The 24650-nt window shown below is 38.4% G+C and overlaps 1 protein-coding gene across 1 annotated transcript; it reads right to left on the bottom strand.

The window, feature by feature from the left end:
• Positions 1–24274, bottom strand: sart3 (spliceosome associated factor 3, U4/U6 recycling protein). Its single transcript, XM_051893479.1, has 19 exons — positions 23969–24274; positions 19425–19551; positions 14878–14982; positions 14446–14630; positions 14161–14266; positions 13283–13407; positions 11553–11708; positions 9659–9797; positions 9245–9352; positions 9031–9108; positions 8887–8945; positions 8691–8800; positions 6160–6272; positions 6000–6076; positions 4858–5026; positions 4235–4701; positions 3927–4079; positions 2806–2993; positions 1–1899 (listed from the first exon to the last, which is right to left on the bottom strand). The coding sequence occupies exons 1-19, from the start codon at positions 24164–24166 to the stop codon at positions 1689–1691; spliced, it is 2874 nt and encodes a 957-aa protein (XP_051749439.1). The 5' UTR covers positions 24167–24274; the 3' UTR covers positions 1–1688.
• Between the last annotated feature and the right edge of the window lie 376 nt (positions 24275–24650).

The following is a 24650-nucleotide window of genomic DNA, read 5'->3' as shown; positions in this document are numbered from 1 at the left end:
TTTGACAACCACATATATTTAATTGCTTCATTAAACAATTTAGGCCTTAAAACAGAGGAAAAATAAAACCATATAACATGAGCAACACAGGAACTACAACAGGAACATTATTAGAAATTATTATGAGTGCCTAAAGAGGACACTGACGTGGTAAATAAAAATGACCAATCTATAATCAAAAAATTGATAGTTAACCAAATCAAGAAAGTGCACAATTTACCACACGTATACCATGATTTCATTATTTTTAATGTTGAACAAGACATTGCAACAGCACTTTTTTTTTTTCTCAATCACTACTTTAGGCCACTGTGGTGATCAAACGCAAATATATAGAGCTACTTTTTTTTTTTTTTTTTTTACTTTGTTCAAAATATACAAATGTTTTACAAAACTATGGCCAACTATTGAGGGGTGTGAACAAGAATCAAACACAATCATAAGAACAATGCAGGAGGGAACTGTCTAGTGTAGAACACTGCAGTTAAAAAAAAGTCAGCTTAACATTTATTAGTGGATGAAATACCATCATAGCCATCAAAACCAGTAAATAATACTAATATCCAGGACATTTTAGATGATATATGTTGTGTATATGTACAATACAGTATATGATGGGTTCACAATCAGGTGAACTAATAGTGGAAGGTTCTAGCGATATACAGCTGCATAGATTCAACTTTTGGAAAGGTCCAAATAGGTTCTAAAACTAACGTGCTCCTCAGCCAGTCCTTAGAACATGACCACGTACTCAAGTGAAATCTAAGGTTCTAGACAGAATGTTGAATTGAATCTGGCTGTGGAGCGCAAGCTTTAACCTTCAGACCATTTTTGAGTACACAAGGTAAGGCAGGTTTACAAGCTGTGTCAGCGGTTAAACAAGATTCTAAGGGCAGCGCTTGGAGAAAATACAAAAATGCGTGATAAACTCTGCAAATAGAATCTACTAATCTCCAGGACAGGACAGTGCACAGCTTTTAATTCAAGCGCTGCAGTCTAATAAACACCAAAGTTGAACCTCTTAGTCACAAATGTGTTGTTGGCAAGGTGCTGGATTTTATTTGCTGACAAGATCATCTATTATCCAATTTAGTCTTCATTTAGAGCTTTTATGAAGACATTACAGAAGTTAGTTGTAAATCTACACATGCAAATTGGTTGAGTTTCAGATGGTTGTGGTACTGCAAATAAATTATTTATACAACATGCAGTTCAGATAAAATGTAAAATCAAGGTTTTGATCTTTATTTTTATTTTTGTATGCCTTTGACAAGGCAGAGGTGCAGGACGCATCTACAGATCAGCTGCCCCAAAGGGACCTACTGAGAAATGAAGCTGCGTTGAAACTTATGATACATCATGTATCTTCATATTAAATGTTCTTGCATATACCTTTTAAAACAATGGTTCACGTCATCTGTTTTAACATCCTGTTAAAAAAATACTTGCTGACAAAATCTGAAATCTGACCCCCAAATCCCTTTCTTTATTACTAAGAATTGAAAACAATACAGCTCACATCTCCATGGATGAGGTGTTAAAATAGTTTTACTATATATCTGGGGTGGTCATGTATTTACAGAAAGTAGGCTAAACTAAAACGCTGTTTCTCCGCTGGACTTCGTAAGGACACAGCATGGCTTTCTGTCAGAAGGCAGGTATTCTTCTTGTGTTATCTGTATACAATTTCACTTTTTGAGGAGCATCCTGGCAAAGTCCTCATTGGACAGGGACTTGGTTTGCGTGTCCAGGCTTGCGGTTCCAGGTCCTTCGTGCACTCCATCTGTCACTGTGGCATGTGGTGCAGAAATGGTCCCGTTCTCCGCTTTGGCATCTGGAGCACTCTGTCGGTACAGAGAGCGTGGCAGCAGAGAGATCTGAGTGCGTCCTTTTCCCCTTCTGAAAAGAAATAATAATGTTTATGGAGTTACATTGTACTTACTAAAATAAGTACTGAGTAATATTAATTAATTACATGTACTTACTCTAGAGTTACAGTTAGGTTTAGGGTTAGTTACTTGTAATAAAGCATAATTTACTGTTATTACTATAGTAAGTACATGAAGTAACGTGTAACTACGTCACCTTAAAATAAAGTGTTACCGAAAGAACTTGTTTTTCAGTAAATCAGGACTATGAAAATAAAATTGAAAAACTGTAGGATATTAACCACAGAGGCTGTGTCAGAAATTTTGCACGATACATGATGTTAGGGCTGCACAATTGGTTGGGCGGAGGGTGATTCATTTAAAAAATTCAGATAAAAAAATTCAGATGATTCAGATTAAAAAAAAAAAAAAAAAAAAAAACTTTTACTTTGTTGTAAAGCTGAACAATTTGGCAAAAAAAAAAAAAGTTTTTTAAAATACATTTAAGATAATAAGATTACTATTTTAATTATGATTAGTATTATTATTAAATAACAATATTAAACAAAATAAAATACTCTGTTACAGTGAAATATTATTACAATAGTTAAGAAACCGTTTTATTTTAGGGAGAGCTTACAGCAACAGGTTTATAAGCACTTCTCATTACAAATCTCGTAAAATTGTTGCACTAATCGCACTAAGCCATATCACAATTTTGATTTTATTGTGATTGATCGCTTAGCCCTAAAAGATAAACAGGCAGCTGAAACCTCTTTTTCTTTCCCAGATCGAATATTACAAAACAACAACAACAAAAGTCTTTCCTCTGGAGACTTTGTGACTGTTAGTAATTATGTTGTGAACATATGTGGTCTTGGCTACAAGCAGTAATTTAACACATGTGAGAAGCTAACCTGTCGTATCAAGTACTTACGCTCCCTGAGGTTGCCTTTGCATTACTGCCCCCAGGATTCGACTAGGTGCTGCTTTATCTTCCATCTTCCTGCTCGGGGGGTTGCTAATAGCAACAGAGAGTGTGAAGTTCTCCAACATGGTGCCGTCCATCTTCTGCACAGCCTTTGAGGCCTGTGCCTCATTCTCATATTCCACATACGCCAAACCCTACAGAGCACACATAAATTACTATGGAGAGAAGAAAAAAAGAAACCTATTCCAGAGTTTTTGTTAAAAAGTGTTTTTTCTTTTGGACATGTAATGTATCTAGAGCAGGGATTCCCAAAGTGTGGTACGCGCACCCCCAGGGGTACGCGAGCTGCCACCAGGGGGTGCGCGAGAGGAAAAATGTAATGGCGATCTGTTTTTTTAAGTGGGCTTTTCCATACAATAAAAAACCATGAACAGTAAACATTCTTTGTAATCGCTTTTATTTTAAATAAAAAACTATAATTTATTAGTTTTTGATAGAAACGTAGAAGAAGACAGCTACTGTCTTCTTCTACGCACTGCTCTTCTTTTATGCACTGCAGGCTAGGCTATATGCGTGCCAACTCGTTTCATTCATTCCATATATATATATTATAAATATGCTTAACTGGCTGAAATCAGGGAAACTTCAATGTACTGTCGTTCTAATTTCCATAACCGTTGTGTTATGATGATGATGATGCTAGCTCCACGGTCATTTAATAGGCCTATTGCTGCAATGTTTCTTTTACGCGGCTGAAAATAACTGTGCTTTCTGTTACTGAGCCTGTGTCTGTCACTCGTCCTCTTAAAAGTGGAAGCTTGTGCGTAACTTTGTTGCATTATATTGAAACTTTGTTGATGTTGTTATTGTCATGCGTGTTCTGGTTATTTGCGCATTATTAAACATGAGTCTTTATATGGCGATAAAACAAAGCTTTGTTGCGTTTTTTTTTTTTTTGAAGTGGGGATTGGGGGTGCGCCAACCCGGTTGGGACATAGAAGGGGGTGCGCAGGAAAAAAAGTTTGGGAACCGCTGATCTAGAGGAATACGAGTAATATATTCTGGTAATATTAGTATACTAGGACAGTGTTCTTGTGTATTTATGTTGGTGACAGACACCTACACACCTTGGGTTTGCCTGAACGGTTGGTGACTAGCCGGATGGCTCTGATTGTGCCGTGTTCTTTACAGAGGTCCTCCAGTGTCTCTTTAGTGCAGGTGTACGGCAGGCCCGAGATAAAGATCTTGTGCTTCTCCAATGATGTTTTGTACTTAAAAACCTATCAGGAAAACATTGTTATAAAAATGATTAACTTTTTAAAAATGCCAACTAACGCTCACCAAAGGAAATTTAATAATTGTTCACTTGAACATAGGGACGACAAGGAAACACCAAATACCAGGTCAAAAATTTAGTAGTATACATTCTAGATACCTTGAAATCAGGATTCTTATTCTTGTCCACACAAGGAGACACATACATGGGCCGCCCATCCACCTCCTGCCTGTCTAGTTTCAGTGCCTCAGGTACAGCCAGCCGGTCCTCAAACTGCACGTAGCAATAACCTCTAAACACACCTTTTGGTGTATACACGAGCCGCACCTGCTGTACAGTCCCACAACCCCCAAACAATGTTCGCAGCTTGCCCTCGGGGTCCTCCAGATTAAAGGCCAAGTTACTGACAAACACACTATTTTCATCTTTGCGCTGCTCCTTTGACACGTCCTGGGGTTCTCGCGATGCTTCGGGCACTCCCTGCTGGTTCTTACGGAAACCAGGCGGCTCAGTTTTACGCTGTGGTGGAGCTCGTCGGCCGAAAAGCCCACTTTCTGTCTCCATGAGCTCCTCCGTGGTTGTGCAGCCAAAGTCCTCCTCCCCTCGGAGCCTCTTGAACGGCAGCTCTGCACACATTTTATATCTCAGTACAGTCAAAGTCTGAACCACACTGTTAGCTTTTACAAATTGACATTTTGTTTGGAAATTACCTCAAATTTCTCTGAAAACAGATTTTTTACACTTAACAGAATTATAAAACTTAAAAAGCTCTCCATTCATACCTGCATCCTCTCCCCATTCGTCCTCACACTCGTCTTCAGCTTTCCGTTTATCCCCCGTTCTGTTTGCTTTCTGGCTCTTCTTTTGGCCTTTTTTATCTGCCTTGGCTTTCCTCCTGTGCTCGGCTTTCTCCTCCTCTTGTCTGGCTAGGAGAGCCTCTTTTTCAGCCACCTGCAGAAACAGCATACAGACGGCTCAAAAACCACAGCAAAAGAACATTTCTACAGCTTCCTGCCAGATGCCTCAAACATAATATATAAATAATAACTACTTCTGTTATTTTATAGGAAAAAGGGCATAAATGAAATGTTTGCCAAGTATGGGGAAAATCTCAAAAAGGCTAGTTACAGGACTAGGGTTTAGAATCGTAAGAAATTTTCCCATTCCGGTTCTGGTTCCGATTCCATTAAAATGATTAAACTAATAAAAATAAATAAATAGTAGCAAGGAAAAAAATGCACAATACTCAACTCATTATTTAGCAATTTTTGCAAAAAATAATTAATTTTTCTGAAGGAAAATCAACATGTCTGCTTTCTCTGGGAGAATTCGGGATCTCTCCTGGCCTATTGTATCTCCAGCAGTGGAAAATACCCTCTCAGAAGGGGTAGAAGATGCTTGAAAACACATGTAAGTTCCAGACAGGAGAAACAGAATATTTTTTAAAATCGGTTTAAATAAATAATTCATAAAGTCTTCACTTGTTTCATTACTGGATGAATCAGCATTTTTTAACTAAATCTCTTGAATGAATGATTCAATGACAAATACATTTTTAAGTCACTTGTCGTCACCAAGTGACATAACGTAATCAATACAGTCGTTATTTAAAGCGCCAAGTTACTTTCAAAATGTAGACATCAGTGTTTATATCCAAACTATAAACTTTTATCTCAGTACTTCTGATGCAAAACATATATGAGTGCCGAGTTGGCTTTTGAGTGCATTCATTACTATATTTATAATCATGATGTGAGATATCGCTATTAAAGAATATGCTCCCAATGCTTCGCCCACACATCACACCAGAACCGTTTTCAGAACCAAAACTTGGGAATTTCGCACTGTTCTGGTATTTGTCAAAAAAACACTACCAGTTCTGGATAAGAACCGTTCTCGGTTCCCAATCCTATATAGGACTTACTCTTGCTCTCTGCTCATTGACTCTGTTGAGTTTGGTCTCTGTTTTTTGGACTGCAGCATCCCAGTCTTCCAGAGAGCCTGTGAGAGACAACACCCACATAAAGACTCAAAGCTGGACACCCACATAAACAGCAGCATATATGTGCATGAATTCAACTCACCTTCCACTCTTTCAAAGTTGAGCAGGACATCACACACATGCTCAGGGTAGTCTGATGTACACTGTACAGCTCTGTGTAGAGCCTTCCTGCAGTGAGTAGCATCTCCATATGACCTGATCAACAAACATACATACAGAGTCAGAACAGCAGCCTTTTACCAGTGGCTTAAACAATATGAAATTAAAATAACCTCAACCCTCTACAACTTATTAGTACACATTATTCTGAAGAAAACTAATGTTGGTTTTCATAATATTTAATAAAAATGTAATAACTTGCTCAATCTCTAAAATTGAATTGATCTTTCTGTTGATATAACCTAGGTCACACAGCCAGGGAAAAATTATATTAACCAATAATATTCATCGCACACAACACCCCCGCCCCCTTCCACTTCTGATCCAATCAAATCCTGATGGATAAACATTATCTCCACAATAATTCCTGGATATTGTGTTTCTTAGAAATATGTTATTGAAGTCAAATGTGTTGTGAACACTGTTTCATGACATCTTTGAATATTGTGTTCTACAATAGGGGTGGGTTGAGTGTTTTAAGGCAGGAACACACCAAGCCGACGCCGACGAACTAGTGGTGACGAAAGCAGACTGCAGGGTTGGCTCACGTCAGCAGCGTATGGGTCCAAAGTTGCTCTGACACACCAAACCGATGCTCGACAGCCAACGTCTGTTCTGCGCCTACGTAAGATGAAATGCCTTTCCATACCAGCAGGTGGCAGTAGCAGTAGCTGAACAGCCAATCAGAATGATCAGATGGCCCGACGGACCGACGAGCTCCAACGCCAATTCAACATGTCAAATCGGGCAAAAAAAAAGACGACGAGGACCAACTTCAGCCGACGGTGTGGAACACACTGAAAAAACTTAGTCGGCCGATGAACAAAAACTGCCCGACGGCCGACCGTCGGCTTGGTGTGTTGCTGCCTTTAAAGGCTCCCCCAGTATAGGCTAAGATATTTTTGGTATTTCTGCTGTAATTAAGCAGCTCATTTTCAATCTATTTTGAAAGTGGTAATATAGATATATAGCCCTAACCTAATAGGAATGTTAGATTAGAATAATGTTCTACAAACCAAAAACTAACGTTCTATTTCCGTTAAGAAAACTTTCCTGGCTAACCCAAAAACCATAAAAAAATAATGTCATGGAAACCAAAAACTAATGTTCTAAGAATGTTAGAATAACATTCTACAAACCAAAAACTAACATTCTGAGAATGTTAGAATAACATAATGGGAACGTTAGTGTAACTTTAGAATAACGTTTTACAAACCGCCTGGAGCTGGGTGGATTACTTTTATGATGGATGGATGCACTTTTTTGGGCTTCAAAATCTAGAGTACCATTCACTCCCATTATAAAGCTTCGAAAAGCCACGATATTTTTTTAAAGTCCCCCTGTAGTCAATAATTTTGTCCTTTAAAACTCATCTTTGATCACCAAAATGACTTATTTAAATGTTTTTTTCCTCTGAAAAAAAACTCTTCATGCCTTAAAATAACTTGAATGTAACTCTACACCCTTGCTTTATTTAGTATACGCAGATCTATGAATATGCTAATTAGCACCGCCTCCACCCACTCACACCAGCTCAGAGATCCACTCGGTCAAGAGATCCTTCTCACCCTGTTCAAGATAAAATTAAAGGCTCGTGCAGAAACAAATCTGTTTTCGAGGATATTTCATGTGTGATACAAGAACCCCCCTTTGAGCATGTGTGATGTTCATAGGTGTAATTTGCAGGTGGGACATGTCCCCAACACCTTTTGCCAGGACCTCTGACATGCTGAACAAAAATTCTACCACTAGTCTATCAGGACAATCTGACATTGAACACGTATCCACATATTTATTGACTAATGTAAATACTCATATTAAACATGAGGTCTATGTCAATAAATTTTGTGCATTTATTATTGTGATTAACAATTCTTTTGAGAATCCCCTCCTTCAGATCGGTCATAGTTAATAATATGCTAAAGGCCGCCCGCCCGTTGACGTGATTGGTTACAAGGTAGTTTGTGACATAAGAAACTCCAGTGATTTCAAACTGCGTTTTTGAAACCATCTTTAGATCACTGCAGTTTTAAAGAGAAAATACTCAGCAATGGTGTTGACTTATGAATTTGCACATGGTTTGTCTTAAAATATATTAAAAACACCACATAGACATATAAATAACATGAAAAAAATTATTTTGACCACAAGGGGACTTTAATATAACTCCGACTGTGTTTGGCTGAAAGGAGAAAGTCATATACACCTGTACATATTTTTTCCCCTCAAATAAACATGAATTTCAGAAAATTTTAGTATTTGGGTCATCCCTCTTTTGCTTTAATCACAGCAGCACTCAAGCTGCATGAAGTCAACACGATCAGAAGGTTTTACACAAATTTGTGATCCAGCATGATTTTGATTTCTCTGAATCAAATGATTCAAGGAGCACCTTGTGCTTCAACGGAAGCCAAAAAATATGACCTGTTGCACAAACTGAAGAAAATGACTGACCTTTCCAGGTTGTAATATTCCAGCCACATGTTGGCATATTTTGCATTCCCTTTTGTCATTATGCTGTCCCACAGTTCACGGGCCTTCTGCATGTTCTTACAGTGTAAGGCCTGTTTGGCGCAAACAGACACAAGCAGCACTATAAGACATTAGTTAATGGAGGATGGACAGATGCAACGGTGTAGTGTTTCCTCACCTCTATCTTTGCCCAGATCTGCATTATTGTGCAGGACAGATCTCCACTTTCACTAAACCCTGAGAAGAAATGAGACAGTAGTTAAATGAATCTTTCTACAACAAGTCTGCTCTCATACCTCATAAAATCAGATAAGATACTTACTCTCTTCTACATCCTGTTTCAGGTAATCAAGGGAGCGTGCGAAAGCTGCCCGCAGCTCGTCCAACTCCCTGCTCCATTCTGAAATGATCAACAAATCCATCAACAATAAATCACCAGATTCACTCATCTGATATCAACTATGACTGTGGACCAAAACTTGATAATGTAAGAAAAGATCAGTAATAGGGCAGAAAAGAAAAGCATATGCTCTTGCCTTTGCTGAAGTCAACACGTCTCCTCAAGTAGTCCAGATAAGATTGCCATATTTCTACATAATCAGTCGCCTGGATGAATCCTGCATTCAGGGCCTTTTCAAACACATCTAGGGACATAATGCATGTTACTGTCAATTTTTCCATGTTAAAATGGTTCTATTACTGCAAAAGGTTTTTGTCATTCAGAAACTGATTTAACATTACAGTGTTCCCACACCTTTTGCTAATTTGAATTTGCTAAATGAATTTCCATGACTCTTAATTTCATAGAGATTGCACAGAAATATATATTATTTTATATTTAGAACAGAGCATAATCTGAAAAAGTTATATTCACTATATAGATTTTTTCATTGACAATAGGAACCCTGTTCTACAACGTTTGATGACACAGAGATGTTTGAAGTGACTACCCGTCACTGTCTGATGGTCTGCCCCATGTCGCTCTAGAGCCAATAGATAGCTCTTCCACAGGCCCATGGTCCAGGGACAGTTCCTGACGGCTCGCTCATGAGCAGATAACACTAGATCTTTTATTTTCAACTGACGGTCCTGAAGTAGAACAGAAAAAAACAAAACATGTTGTAGGTGTGGGTGACTTAACTAACTGAATCAAACACAAAAATGATATTTTAATCACCTTCCTTCTGACTGTGGAATACTACAATTTAGAACATTTTCAACTGAACAGCTGGACAAAATCCTGATTCAAAACTGCCCTATTTAATAACATATCATTGATTGAACAGGTAAAAACACCAGAAATAAGGCTTGTGTTTCAAATAAATGCAGAGTAAACGTGAAAAACTATACTCTTGTTCTAAAAACATGACTGAACCTTCAGGTCGCGTGCCAGGTTTTCCCATCTTTACAAAATTGCAGAGATTGAAACAAATATAAATCAGGATGAATGACAAGCAAATTCACACCTGAATATACTTTCACTCAGAAACATGTTACACAAATACAACCAAATTCAGTATGATATATAAAATCAAGATATTAATACTGCATTGCATGTTAAAATGTACAGAAAAGGTCTCCAGCCTTTTTGCCTTCCACACCAAAGCCACTAAATATGTTTCAGGAAGAGCAGGTGGTGTGTGTGTCTCATGAGTAGTCTGTAATGATCATAATTCCCCATCCAATCCAGTGCTGCTTTTCTCCTCCCAACCCATTTACAAACACTTCTGCTCAAAAATTACATATAGCATCAGGCTAAAGGAGACGTTCAGCAGGGAATCACTCCTCCATTGTAAAAGAGGTTTAATCTACAGCCAAGACAAATCTGTCTGTGGGAAACTGCCTTACATCAATAATCATTCCGTAAAATGCAATAATGGCTTTACAAACGGGAGAGATGAATAAAATCCCTGCTTTGCGCACCATACGCCAACTCAACATCTGCTCACTGCACTCCAAAATGTTTTTGTTTCATCAAAGACTGAATGAGGATATCTGCTGAAGTATCAATCATGGTAGCAACGTTCTTTGAAGCCTACAAGACTACTCCTGAATAGCTGAATACTCATTGCATTTTGCTGAATACTCTGAATAGGTGGTGCATGGATATTAGTAAGAAAAAAAATGGAATTCCACTATGGAAAAACACTTGTTCCCAAAGTGGTGCAGGTCATTGGTTACATAGAAGACTTTAGATACAATACAGCACTTTGTAAAACCAAGTAATAACCCCATTTTATCCATTAGGCAAAGCAGCTCTGTGACTCATAGAGTGAGGTGCATATAATTTAGTTAAATAGCATCTCAATTTAATCACCTAAGAGAGTACAAGTATGGAGGCTTGATTTAATTACTTCACACATCCATAGCTGCCAGGAATTCAGCTGCCTGAATGGGTTCCACCAACACACTCCAGCCTGTAGCCCTTAATGCAGAAGTTCATTAAGTTCAGTCGTTGAATCAGAAAGCCCAAATGGATAGAAGCTTTGGCTGCTAATGTGGGGAGGTGTCATTCTCTCCCCTTCTCGTTCTCTTTTTTCTCTCCCTATGCGCCTCCCCCATCTCTCTTTCTGTCTTATTAACTCGCCGTTTTCCCCCATCTCCCTCCCTCCCTCCATCTGGTGAGGTGTTGGCTCTCTAATGTGTTCTCAGCTGCAACTACGCTGTTGCGCGTTTGTGGCTTGTGCATCTCATTACCATCCCATTAAAGCAATTAATATGTTTCTGAATAAACGAAGGGAGGTGTGGGGCTGGAACACATGTGCAGATGCACATTCATTTTTTTGTGAGCTCTGCGAAGGGCGGCTGGGAGAAAGCGGACGTGTGCTTATGCGAGTCACTCACCAGATATGTGGTGTATTTGATCCACAGGTCTGGCACAAGGCAGTTCTCCGCCAGCGCTCGCTCAAATATAATCTGGACACGGGCCGGATCCCCTTCCTTTATCTCGAAATCTATGTACACTTGATACTCTGCCAGCTTTGGAGTTTCAGAGACCAGCTAGAACATCAAAAAGAACAGCATTAGAAAGCACAAATGAGAAACATCATCTTTTGAATTTAACAGAAAAAAGAGCCATACAGGGAAATTACATGTGTTCTAATGAAAAGAGTGCCAGAGCACTTAACTGATTATTGTAGAGTTTAATTATAATTAGTGACTGGGTACTTTTATTTAAAATAAGTGCAGTGTACTTCAGTTCACTATTTAACAATCACTTCTACTTTCTGGGAACATGGCACATTCTCCACTTTCTATGGCAACGTCACTAGTTAGGTTGAATTTGTTTTCTGAATTCAGTTCTTGTGACTTGAGTGAATTATTTGTTGTAGAGTTGTCAAAAGTACCGACTTCGGTACCTAGTTGGTACTGAAATTTTAAAAATGTGCCGCTTTGAGTGCTGTTGAGCAGATTCGTAAACACCTCTGATTGGCCATTGTGTTCACGGCTCATCGGATTTGTCTGTGATTGGCTTCAATGATCAATGATGTAAAAACATTGTAAATAGTCATCAATGAAGCTCTTCACTGAGCGCTTACACAGATACACACAGGAGCGTTTGAAAGCAGGTGTCTATCTCAGACCAGTCCACTGATAGATGCCTGCTTTCAAATTCAAACACTTCCATGTGCTTTCAAACGCTGCCGTGCGTTGATCATTGTAGCCAATCACAGACATATCTGATGAGCGCATCAACAATGGCCAATCAGAAGCGTTTACGAATCCACTTAACAGCGTTCAAAGCATCACATTTTTAAAATTTCAGTACCGATAGGTACCGAAGTCTGTACCTTTGACAACTCTAATTTGTTGAATATAAAAATCTGCACAGTATAAATAGCATCTACATGTTAACGCTTCATTGTCAGACAAACAGGGTCAATGATTAGTTAATGTATTTGTCAGGTTGAGGTCTACAAGCTTGACTACAAGCTTTAAAGTCAACATTAGCCACCCATAGCCATTTTGTTTCTCTAATGTGCTGAATGTCCAAGAAAAACAGGATATTCAAAGTAGGAAAAAAGGTAGAGCATGACTTGATTTTGTCCACTGGGAATCAATTAAATAGTGAATCGTGTTCAAATTTTGCAGTCAATTGTGGAGGACTGCCGCCAACACCATTTTGGTTAAGCAGCCTTAGTAATGTCAGCCAAAAAGGAAGTTGTTTCAGAGATGGTTCAAGCCTTTAATGTTTGATGAAAGACTAAGAAGAAAAAGAAGAAACAAGAAAACAAAAAAGACCAGAACTGTGTAATAAGAAAGTAAACAATGAGATTAAATTGAGATTTCATGTTGACTTCTCCTGAATGGGTGAAAGTATAGTGTTGATGAGAATATGTTTGTGGACGAAGAGCTTTCATTACCATAGATGTTTTATTCATTCAGATTCTCTAAATGACACTTGGGAAGACTGATTTTGGGTTTAAGCAGGCTACTGCTATAAAACATTTTAAAATCATAATCACCGCCTTTACGGTCACAACTGCTGCCAGAGACATCATTTTGCATTAAATTATAATGGAAAATCAGAAAACCAAAGGATCTCTACAGCAGTAAGACAAGGGCATAGTTACCAAAGCCTCCTCGTAATGTTTGCATTTCTCCATTTGTTGCAGGGCACGTGTGTACTGGTGTGTAACCGTCTCAGGTACGCCATCATCGGCCCAGTTCGAGTACTCCACGTAGGTTCCCTCCATATCTACACAACAATGTTAACACAAAGATGAGAAACAAAGCATCCAGATACTTTAACTTTCAAAACCTTTTCACTGTTGCAGGAACACAGTGTCTGTTCTGTTTCAAAGATGCTTTCTGTTACTACTGCATTTCTCACCTATGTCATCACTACTAGGCAATTTTATGACACAGAAATAGGGCTATAGAAACATGAGCCGTGCTACACGAAAGCCTATTCTGTGATCTGGCTCTCTTAGCTGAGAGGGATGTGATCAGAGCTTTCTCCTCCGCATCTCCGGTGCCAAAAGCAGCCGGCAAGAGAGAAGGGGTGAAAAAAAAACCCTGCTCACAAAACCAGACCATCTGGCTATCTGCAGGCTGCTCCTGGTTCTCCTGTCCCCAGCCTGTGTTACAGCGTCTGGCAGCGCTGGTGTCTACCTGACAGAACCTATACTACTTGGCTTTCAGAAACGTACATGAAAGGAAACCACATGCAACAATCAATATTATTTGTAACTCAAGTCTTAATCAATCCCATCTGACCAAATATCACTTTGGTCTAGACATGTTGTTCTCAGTTTATTTTATTTCTGCCAAATTGCGCAATCTTATATTCATAGTCTAAATTCTTTCAGCATCCGTTCTCCCGAACCTTTCGGCCTGTGGATAAGTTTTTCCGATTATTTATTCCAACACTGGAAAGAGAAAAAGACAAGAAAGAATGGGAAAGTGGAGGACTAAAGGTATGAGAGGAGAGAAACAGAACTGCCCTCACCCATCAGAGGTACAGCAAGCTGCCGCCTGAAGAGTGTGTGTATGCGGTCGAGCTGGGCGTTCAACAGCTCCTGCTGCTCCTGTGATGGAACGCTGCCAGGAGGAGGCTGAATAAGAAAGAGGGGGTTAAAACACCAATACAAGACAAAACACTGCAACCATTTAAGATATTTATTCAAATTCATACTTCTCATTACTATTCATGTGATATTTAATAACAAGCCTTTCCGTTTGGCTATTTTTACAGCCACTTAATGCCATCTAAGTAGGAACCCCAAGTACATACCTGTACTGTTGAGAGAATAACAATCTCAAACTCCCTGTAGGCCTCCCATATTGAAGCTCCTTTAGTCACGTGTAAACCCACTGCAGTCAGTGCCCTCTCAAAGATGGACCGAACCCGCTCAATGCCTCCCTGGGCTCCCATTCCCCCGATGGAGTACTGCACATATTCCAACCAGATCTCTGGACCTGTGGATGGGTTTAACAGCAGCCTTTTTAATCCCCCAGCACAGGTTTATCTCAAAACAATCTATCTTACAATTAAGAAGAAGTTACACGTTCTTCATCAGATTATTGGTGGTAACAGAATGTGTGTTTTACAGTAAGATCAAACACTTGAACATAAATATTACATTTAGAAAACACTACAAAATTTGACCAAATTAAACCTGTTTCTGAGAACTGAAAATTATTAATATAATTAAGCCACACTTACACACATAATCCTTGATAGCCCTCTCAAACAGCTCGTAGACTTTCTCGCGGTCCGATTCATCTTCTGTTAGGCGAATTTCATCCTTCAGCCAGTCCAGCCAAATCTCTGTTCCATCAAACAAATGAGTCAAACATAACACGTAATAGTCACATCTTCACATCATAAAATCTTAAAGTCCCCCTGTGAAGAAAATCAAGTTTTTAATGCTGTTTATATGTCTATGTGGTGTTTTTAATATGCTTTAAGGCAAACCATGTGCAAATTCATATGTCAACACCATTGCTGAGTATTTTCTTTTTAAAACTGCAGTGATCTAAAGACAGTTTCAAAAACGCGGTTTCGAATCACTGGGGTTTCTTATGCCACCTTGTAACCAATCGCGTCAATGTGCCGGCAGGCTTTAGCATATAATTAACTGCATATTATTAACTTCACAGGAAAAAACATTTAAATATGCCATTATGGTGATCAAAGATGAGTTTTAAGGGATAGAATTGTTGACTACAGGGGGACTTTAAAACTCCTTTAGATTGTAAATACATACACATTCAAAGACTTCATATTTTGGTTTAAATATTCTTCATATGCACTAACTAATTTTCTAATTGCACTCTCAAAGGTTTATCCCCTTTTTCTCCTATTGCAGCCAAGTGCAAACTCATTATCATGTCCAGTAAATTAATATGAATCATTATTACAGGGTTGCTCAGTCCTGTTCCTGGAGATCAACTTTCCTGGAGAGTGATGAGAATTCATGAACGAATTCACAAAATAGCCAAGGGCCCGTTTCAGTATGGAGGTTCAACCAACTCGGAGTTAAAACTTAAACTTTGAGTTTACTTTTTCTGAGATGGGAAAGTTTCCAGTTTCAGAACAGATTAATTGAGCTAGTTCAATCAACTCTGAGTAGGTTGACTCGCATACACCACGACTATGAAAAGCCATGATCAATGGTGCTCCAATATTATGATTCAGTAAGTTTAATCACCGTTTTATCACTGATTTAAAATCAGAGGTGAAAACTGGCAGAAAGGTAGGTTATTGGACTAATATTTATTTTCATGTTATCGTTCATATTGTTTAATAAATAACTAAATAAATAATAATAATAATAATATTAAAGTGTTTTTTTATTTTGCAAATTAGGCTATCTGCCAATGGGGTAAGAAAAATATGGCAGCAGCTATTTACACTAAGTGGAAATAGCATATTTTCTTAACAATAGATGCTATTTACAGTGCAAATAGTTGTAGAAGTGTAGTGACAGAAAAATTATAGTGATAGAAAATAGTGATATATTCTATTTAACATGTAAAAGTAGCAGTTCTTTGGAGTGTAAAGTATAAATAGTGTTAAGTGTAAATAGTAATTAGATGCCATTTATACTTTATATTGGCAGATAAATACTTTTTGCACCTCAGTACTGTTGTGGATTAACAGGATGCAATAATAACAGAGTGTAAATGATTATATTTAATAAATTATAAATACTTTTATTATTATTATTATACACATTTGTTAGGCACTTTACTTCCACTTTCTAGAACATTTTGATGGGAAAAGGGAGAAAAGCGAGCCTGGCAAAAGGCGGACTCGAACCCAGTTCTACATGTCTTACACGCTACTGCCTACACCACTGAAGCCGTTGAATCATGCACGTCTTTTTTAACCTTGTGTGACATTTGTGGGCGGAGCTAGTGCAAATTTGCACTTAGTGTAAGACACTCCGAATAATCTTGTTTTCTGTTTGCATGAAGATTGTTTTTATTACCCCACTGGCAGATAATTTTACTTAAAGATGCAGTCCATAAGTTTAGCCTCTTTGTCGCCATCTCTGTTTGAAACCTGCAGTTGTAGTTATTTGCGGAATTACCATCTTTATGTGGGTTGTGCATCGGCATGGCTCCTCAGCGCGGATGAATCTAATGTTTGCTGTCAGTCACCACATCGGTGTGGATACTGTACTTTGGAATCAAGTCTCGGAAGTATGACCAAAATAAGAATTTTCACTGGAAAAGTCATCTGAACAAGTAAGTAACATGTCTGCCACTTTTGTTCTGACCAACTAAAATAAAATGCATTAGGCCTACAATAAATTGCGCTGCCAATGGTGATTAAATCTAATGATCGCTTAGCTCGGATCACGTCAAACCATGCAAATTATTATTACCGTTATACATTATTCTCAAATTGTTAATGTTAACAATACCAGCATTGCATGACTGTGTATTTAGTGTGTATTAGTGTTACCTGTACAGGGCTCAACGCTAAGGATTTTTTCTACTGGCCCGGTCGGACCAGTGGTTTAAATTTTTACTTGCCCCAAAAAAATTTTCACTGGCCTCACAACAAAAAATTATTAAAGTAAAAGAAAAGAAAATGGGCCTATAAAATAAGCCTAGTTATTGTTTTCGTTGTCTTTGTTACATTTAACCTTAATAAATAGGGTTATGACACCAAAAGCTACTAGATTAACTCACTTAAATTTTCAATTTTGTTAGACAAATAAACAGTAAGTAATAAAATAGTAACAAATAATCAAATTATTAGTAATAGCACAAATAAATGCAACAGAACAAACATATAAATTAAATAAACAGTGCTTTTCAAGTTTTTCATGTAGGTTTAAACAAGATTTCCAGGTACAGAAATTGTAATCTAATGTATAATTATATAACTATAGATTAAACATTATTAGTTAATCAGTCAAGAACAGTTACAGATGCATAAATAATGTTTTGCAATGTTGAAAAATTCAAAACGTTAAAATACTGTTATCTGAAATTATTTTAAAAAATCAAGACACTTTAAATATGAAATTAAGCCCGCCAGTAGGTGGCAGCGAATCACTTTTAATGAGCGAGTCATTGAGATTCAACCAATTCATTCAGGAAGTGTTGCTCAGAGACGCAAAACAATGCTGTGGACTTTGTTTGGAACTATTTTCGTTGGCGAAATAGAATGAAAAAGGAGATTTGGTGTCTAAAATGTAAGTCACTTGATATTAAGTTCTTGTTCATTAAACTATACGTTGTATAAAATCAATATCACATTAATCATGCTGATATTTGGAGAAAAACAGCGCTCTGTGTAATATTGGTTAACTATATTAAATGATATAAATATAAAAGACATACCTTATCTTTAATTCTGGGGGCATTCTAAATGCATTTTAATAGACTAAATCATGCAGTGAAAGCGTACACTCTAAATATGCACGCGCACTAGTCTAACCTACTAGACTACGTCACGTAGTGTATGCGCGCACTCAAGGGGTGTGTTTTTGTTTGGTTTTTGTAAAGTGAGGGACATACTCGATCATTCCAGATCGTTAAATCAACAATTACGATATCATAGACGATATATATCGCACACACTACAGCACTGGCCCGATCGGGCAAGCGACAGTTCCGTCAACTGTCCCGAGCGTCGTTCACACTGGCCCCGGACCATCGGGCAGTCCTTATTGTCGAGCCCTGCTGTAGATTTCAATTTCTGTAGCCATTCCGCAGTCCGAAGTCTTTTGTTTTTGACTACGGGTAAATTTTCAGTTGTCACTGATGATTGTCATTTGGACCTTTCTGGATTACAATCCGCCATCAAAATGATAAATTTAATTATTCTAGCTGCTGTGAGAAAAGGCTATAAATCATCCACTACCAACAGCATATTCACATGCCATATAGCCTAGCTGGGACTCCTCCTTTCTGTTTACATGTGTGACGTAACGACGCAAAGACAAACAGCTGTATGCTTGAATTTTACCAGCGGAAACCCACCGCTATTTTATTATAAAACATTATTACAAGCTTATTGTTGTGAATTGGGCTAAGGTAAGGAGATAGTTTTGAACACTGGATGGTTATGCACTTGCTCAAAAAAAAAAATTTGGGATAATTTTTAACCAAAAAAAGTTACTGACTGCAGCTTTAAGTAAAATGCACTTAATTTAGATTTCTCCCCGGGAAACAAGACTAAAGATCTTGCATCATTTTTCCTATTTAGAAAATGCGTCATGATTTAAGAATTTTTAGATATCTGTACTTGAATTAAGACAAAATTACTAGAAAAGAATAATAAGAAAAGCATTTTTGCAGCATGAATGAATAAATGAAGTATTTAAATGTCGCTTACGCTTTAAAAAGGGGAAGGAGACCGAAATAAACTCTGTTTACCAAAGAAAACCTGCTCCTGACCAGGTTAGGTTCACAAAGTAAGTTACCATGGTAACTGACTCTGAGTACAAGTTACCTCACTTTTAGAAATGGGCTTGGCTTACCCTGCTTTCTCAGGATTAACATACCTCCCATTCTGAAATGGAAAACCCAGAGTTTCCCTCATTTCAGGGTTAACATACTCAGAGTTTTCACTTAACCTCCTTTCTGAAACGGGCCTCAGGACTCTAAAAGCACTAGTTGTCCTTTCACTTTATATAACATTATGCACCAATCTCTCTGTTACAGAATCAGAGAAAAGTCTGGCTACCGCACAAGGCACACAAAGAGAAAAAAAAAAAACAAGAGGGAAACAAAATAAAGATGTCCCACCTTCAGTGAGGGGAAAGAGTTCACTCATCTTCTGCCTGGCCTTGCGCAGTCTGTGAAGCTTCCCTTCTTGCCTCAGGAGTTTGATCAGGTCCACATGGCAATTGTAATCAAATGCGTTGATTGACAGCTGTAGAAATGGGACACAGCCAGGGTGTTGACTTTTGCTTAATGAGATTCACGTGGTATTCACAAAATATTATACAAATGAAATCTCGATTCACAAAAGGGGCTTTCGCACCGGAGGAACATTTTCATTGTTCCTATAACTACTGGCGGAAGTACTTGCTTTTTGGCGTGTTCGCACCACAGCAGATCAGCCTGCAGTACCTGTGCGCTCCCCACGCTTTGAGAAACACTGGTTTACATATACGTACTCCACGAACTAACTCAACGAACATGGAAAACAGTGATAGATGGATCAACGCCAAAGTCCAGGCACTTCTCAACCGTTCACGGTGTCCTCAGTTGTTGAATGCCGGCCTTAAATGACGTCACTGTCATCCAGCTTACGTCATTTCAGTGTTCCTACTGGCGGTGCCGCTCTGGTGGCTAGTTCCTGTAACTACCCAATGCGAAAGCCCCTAAAGTATCCTGTAGAAGTTGACCTATACATGTTTAGTACCATTAAGCATGCTAAAATCATTCAGAATAAATACATCAATATGAGATTACATTGCTCAAAGAAAATGCTTAAACGGGAAGCATATACACAAAATATCACATGATTGCATTGCTTAAAGGGTTAGTTCACCCAAAAATAAAAATTCTGTCTTTATTTACTCACCCTCATATTGTTTCAAACCCGTAAGACCTTTGTTTGTCTTCGGAACACAAATTAGTCAGAGAGCTCTCGGATTTCACCATAAATACCTTAATTTGTGTTCTGAAGATGAACGAAGGTCTTATAGGTTTGAAACAATTTGAGGGCGAGTAATTATTGACAGAATTTTCATTTTTGGGTGAACTAACCCTTCAAGGGAGATTACATAATGTCTTCTAAACTGCATTACTCAATCAGCACAGATTTTTGCTTGATTTTTTCCTAACATTTAACAACCAATACGTTTGGTTGGGTGGATGGCTAAAGATTCATCTTGACAAGGCGGGCATTCACTGTAGTCTAGCACGCAAGAGTGGGAGACACTGGAACAGTTCCACTTCCCACAGAGAGCGAATCTCTGTGGGACTAAAAAACATTGAAATAAATCAGATAATGTGACTTGTTTTTGATCCACTATATTTTGCAGGCAACAAGCTAAACTTTTATCTCTGCTTTCTTATGTATTGCAACAAAACAGAAACTGGCTGATGGTTTAGAGATCAGACACACTTGGCAAATTTGGCATTACAGCTGTTGCATAACGGTTACTGAACAGGGACTTGACCAGTGTTCCATGCAAATCACTGTCTTTCATCCATTTATGATGGTCAGAAATGAATTCAGAATAAAACAATTCAATGCCAGGCCATAGAGACGGAACCAAACCTGCATTTATCATGTAAAAAGTTTGTCTTTTCACAGATTCACATAGAAAGTTGCCGCTTTTCTGGGACACACTTATTCTTATTTAGGATGGATAGTACGGACATTGGGACGCAGGGATAAATACATAAAGACTGCAACGTAATTACTACTTTCAAGGTCCAGAAAGGTAGTTAAAGACATAGTTATAATAGTCCATGCGACTACAGTGGTTCAACCTTAATATTATGAAGTGACGAGAATACTTTTTGTGCGCAAAAAACAAGAACAAAAATAATGACTTTATTTAACAATTTCTTCCCTTCTGTGTCAGTCTCTGACGCTGTTCACATTGTAAACACAGTGCAGCGCTTCCAGGTTCTATGTCAGAACACCGGCTCAGTATAGTATGTGTGTGGTGCTGACGCAGGAGCCTGTGTCAGTCTCTGATGCTGCTCACATGAACTGCGTCAGAGACTGACACAAAAGAGAAGAAACTGTTGAATAAAGTCTGTAAAAGACTATAAAAGATACATACACTGTACTAGGGCTGGACGATTAATCAAAAAGTAATCGAAACTGAAATTCAGAACCTCTAACCAGTGATAGGAACAACAGCATTATAAATAAACGGCGTTACTTTTTTCAGTAACGAGTAATCAAACAAACATTTTACTCCGTTACAACACCGTTACTGACAAAAAATGCTGCATTACTATAATTGAGCTCACTGAAGCAGTTTTCATCCGAGTAGGCTTTCTCTCAGCCATAGGACCTGCAAAGTTTTTATCTGGTGTGTGTTGGGGCAGGACACATGCTAACTGATGACGATCGGTGTGTGAGGAGAGATGATAGACCTGCAAAGCGTTTTGTTGTAAAGAAAATAGTACAGGTTAGTCATACACAAATATAATTTTAAACTGATAATAATGTTCGATGCTCCGTGTGTGTGGGTGTGTGTGTGTGTGTGGGTGTGTCAGAGCATGCGCTTTGTGACATGCTGGATCGAAAATATGTGAAATAAGTTTTTTCTAGTCGACTAGTAGCTGCTCATTTAAGCCATTAGTTGACTAGTCACATTTATATTAATTTGATTTCTTAAATACTGGATAGAATAAACATAATAATGAGCGTTTACGTAATACAGGCTATACAGCACTCAAGCGCACGCATTAAGCTTGCCATAAAGAACCGGCAAAAGTAATCATTATGAATGTGACAAAAACAGCAAGGAGACATTTTAATTGTTTATTAATAAACTAATGTTTTGTGAATCAGTGTCGGCTGCAAAGATGAAGTTGACATTGCTGACTCTCATCATCTCCGTGGACGCGCTTATAGAGAGAAAATGCACATTTCATTCGGATTACATAAACAGAGAGTAGCCTATTTCTTTTCGTTTTGAATGATTTCGTTTAAAAGTAGACATTTCAAGCTTTCTATAGATATATTTCTCATGTCTGTGAGGCAAGCAGCCGCTGAGTTTCGGTTCATTTAGCTATAAGAAGCGCTCCAGTTCATGTGCAAGTGATCGCTCCGGCGCCTCCATGTCATGATTATATTATCTGCTATATTTGCTTCTTATTTATTAAATCCAGGCAATTGGTTGATGAAACATTGATTAAAATTAAGATACAATTTTTACAAAATGAAATTCACTTCAAAGAAAGGCTTTCTACAAAACAAAACTTAATGAAGTGTCAAAATCATGTCTGACCCACTCCATGTCTCCCGATATATTGCGTATCTTATGATGTATCATATCTTAGTCATGCAGTTCACTTTTCATAATCAAATAGATGAATTTAAAACATAACATAGGCCTACTTAAACAATAACTTATTTTTAGACTTCTATTTTAACAATGTCTTTACTACCTCTCTGGGCCTTGAAATTACTAATTCCATAGCAGTCTATGGGGGGGGGGGTCAGAAAGCTCTCAGATTTCATCAAAAACATCTTAATTTATCTTGTCTTGCGGGTTTGAAACAACATGAGGGTGAGTAAATAATAACAGAATTTTCATTTTTGGGTGAACTAACTCTTTAAATGCCTCAGGGGGTAAGGCACTCTAAAAAGTTTGGGAACCACTGTTTTAGCAGGGCTTTTGGATACTCTTTAGCTGGTCTGGCTGGGAAACCAGCTGAAGACCAGTTTATATGAGTTTTAAGTATTTGGCATAACATATGAATTTATGCATTTGGAAGATGCTTTTATCGTAAGCGTCTTGCACTGCATCCAAGGTATTCATTTGATCAGCTCGTGCTTTCCCTGGAAATGAAACCCATGACCTTGGTGTTTCTAGCTATACCATCTTAAACGAGCTAGGGCTGGTTTTTAACAGTTTTTAAAAGAAACATGCGGTACTGGCACACTGGTGTTTTCATTAGCTGTACTCAGTTTGTCAAATCAGAAATAGCATCTACTCCAAAACAGAAGGCAAAACTCAGAGCTACACAAGGAATCCCAAACCAAACATGTGGACATGACCACTGCGCAACAGTATCTTAAGCCTCCTGCTACGGCATTTGGTCTGCAACTCAAAACAAATGTGTAATTATCATGATTCAAGTCTAAAATCATCACAGCATCTAATCGGCGTCTCTTGACAACTCTGTTGCATACAGCTCCCTCTATATGAGCTCTATGGCGCGTATTTGAACTCCATGCGCACAGCACGCGTCATCAAAACACTCCAACAGTAAACTTTATTCTTATATATTTCACTTACAGTCTTTAGACCTGCAAAAGGTCACAAAGCTCCATAGACACATTTAGGACTGCGTATAGGTGGAAAACAAGTAAAAAGGCAAAATGAAAAGGCAGTTTGGAGGGTATCATGACACAAGTGTTCGCTAGCTCACTTAAGCCTTTGCTAGCCACATTCCTCAGGAACACAGTTAAGCATTTCTGTATTTTTATTACTTCTGGCCACGTATTTTGTATGCTAAGCATGTATGACCTCTCTACTAAACGGGCTCTGGCAAATACATGAACAGAAGCTCCCCAGCGGAGTCGTCCGTGGGGTGTTTTGAGAGCTGCGTATGTGAAGAGAGCCGTTAGCCTCATTCATTCCTCTCACCTGCTCCTCCAGCCGCTGGATCTCTGCTTCATTTTCCCGCTCGTCCTCAGACGTGTCCTCTTCATCTTCCTCCTCGGAATGCTCAACTCCCATCCCTTCTACTTCTTCCTCCTCCGACTCCATCTCTCGCTCCATGCCCTCAGCCTCCTCTTTGATATCTGGCAACAACGTCTGTTCTTCGTTACCCGTCGCCGCCATGTTGAGTACTATCTGCCTGGAAACAGGGGCAGGGCTCGCGCACACAACACGAGAGCTTTCCCTCACGCGAAAAACAGGGGGCTCGTGCAACCAGAAGGCGGGGCTCGAGGGAAAAACAGGGGGCGCGTCCCAAATACAGGCATTGGCCGCTGTCAGTTTAGCATATTTGTTACTGTAGTCATTTCCAAAGAAATTCTTTGTGGTAGCTTGGAAAACTATCTTCGTTTGTCAATATTTGCATTAAAATATTCTTCATGCTTTTGTCCAATGCTGCAGTAATAACACATATACATTGCAATTCCCAAATATTCACATATAATATGCATGTTAAAAGTCAAATATTTAATATTACTCATGTGAACATGCTAAATATTATATTTATACATTTTATAATTACAGGTGCATCTCAATAAATTAGAATGTCGTGGAAAAGTTCATTTATTTCAGTAATTCTACTCAAATTGTGGAACTTGTGTATTAAATA

Source organism: Ctenopharyngodon idella, chromosome 5 (genome assembly GCF_019924925.1).
Source record: "Ctenopharyngodon idella isolate HZGC_01 chromosome 5, HZGC01, whole genome shotgun sequence".
Lineage (NCBI taxonomy): Eukaryota > Metazoa > Chordata > Actinopteri > Cypriniformes > Xenocyprididae > Ctenopharyngodon > Ctenopharyngodon idella.
The sequence above is the reverse complement of the archived record's forward strand: the minus strand, read 5'-3'. Positions and strand labels throughout refer to the sequence as shown.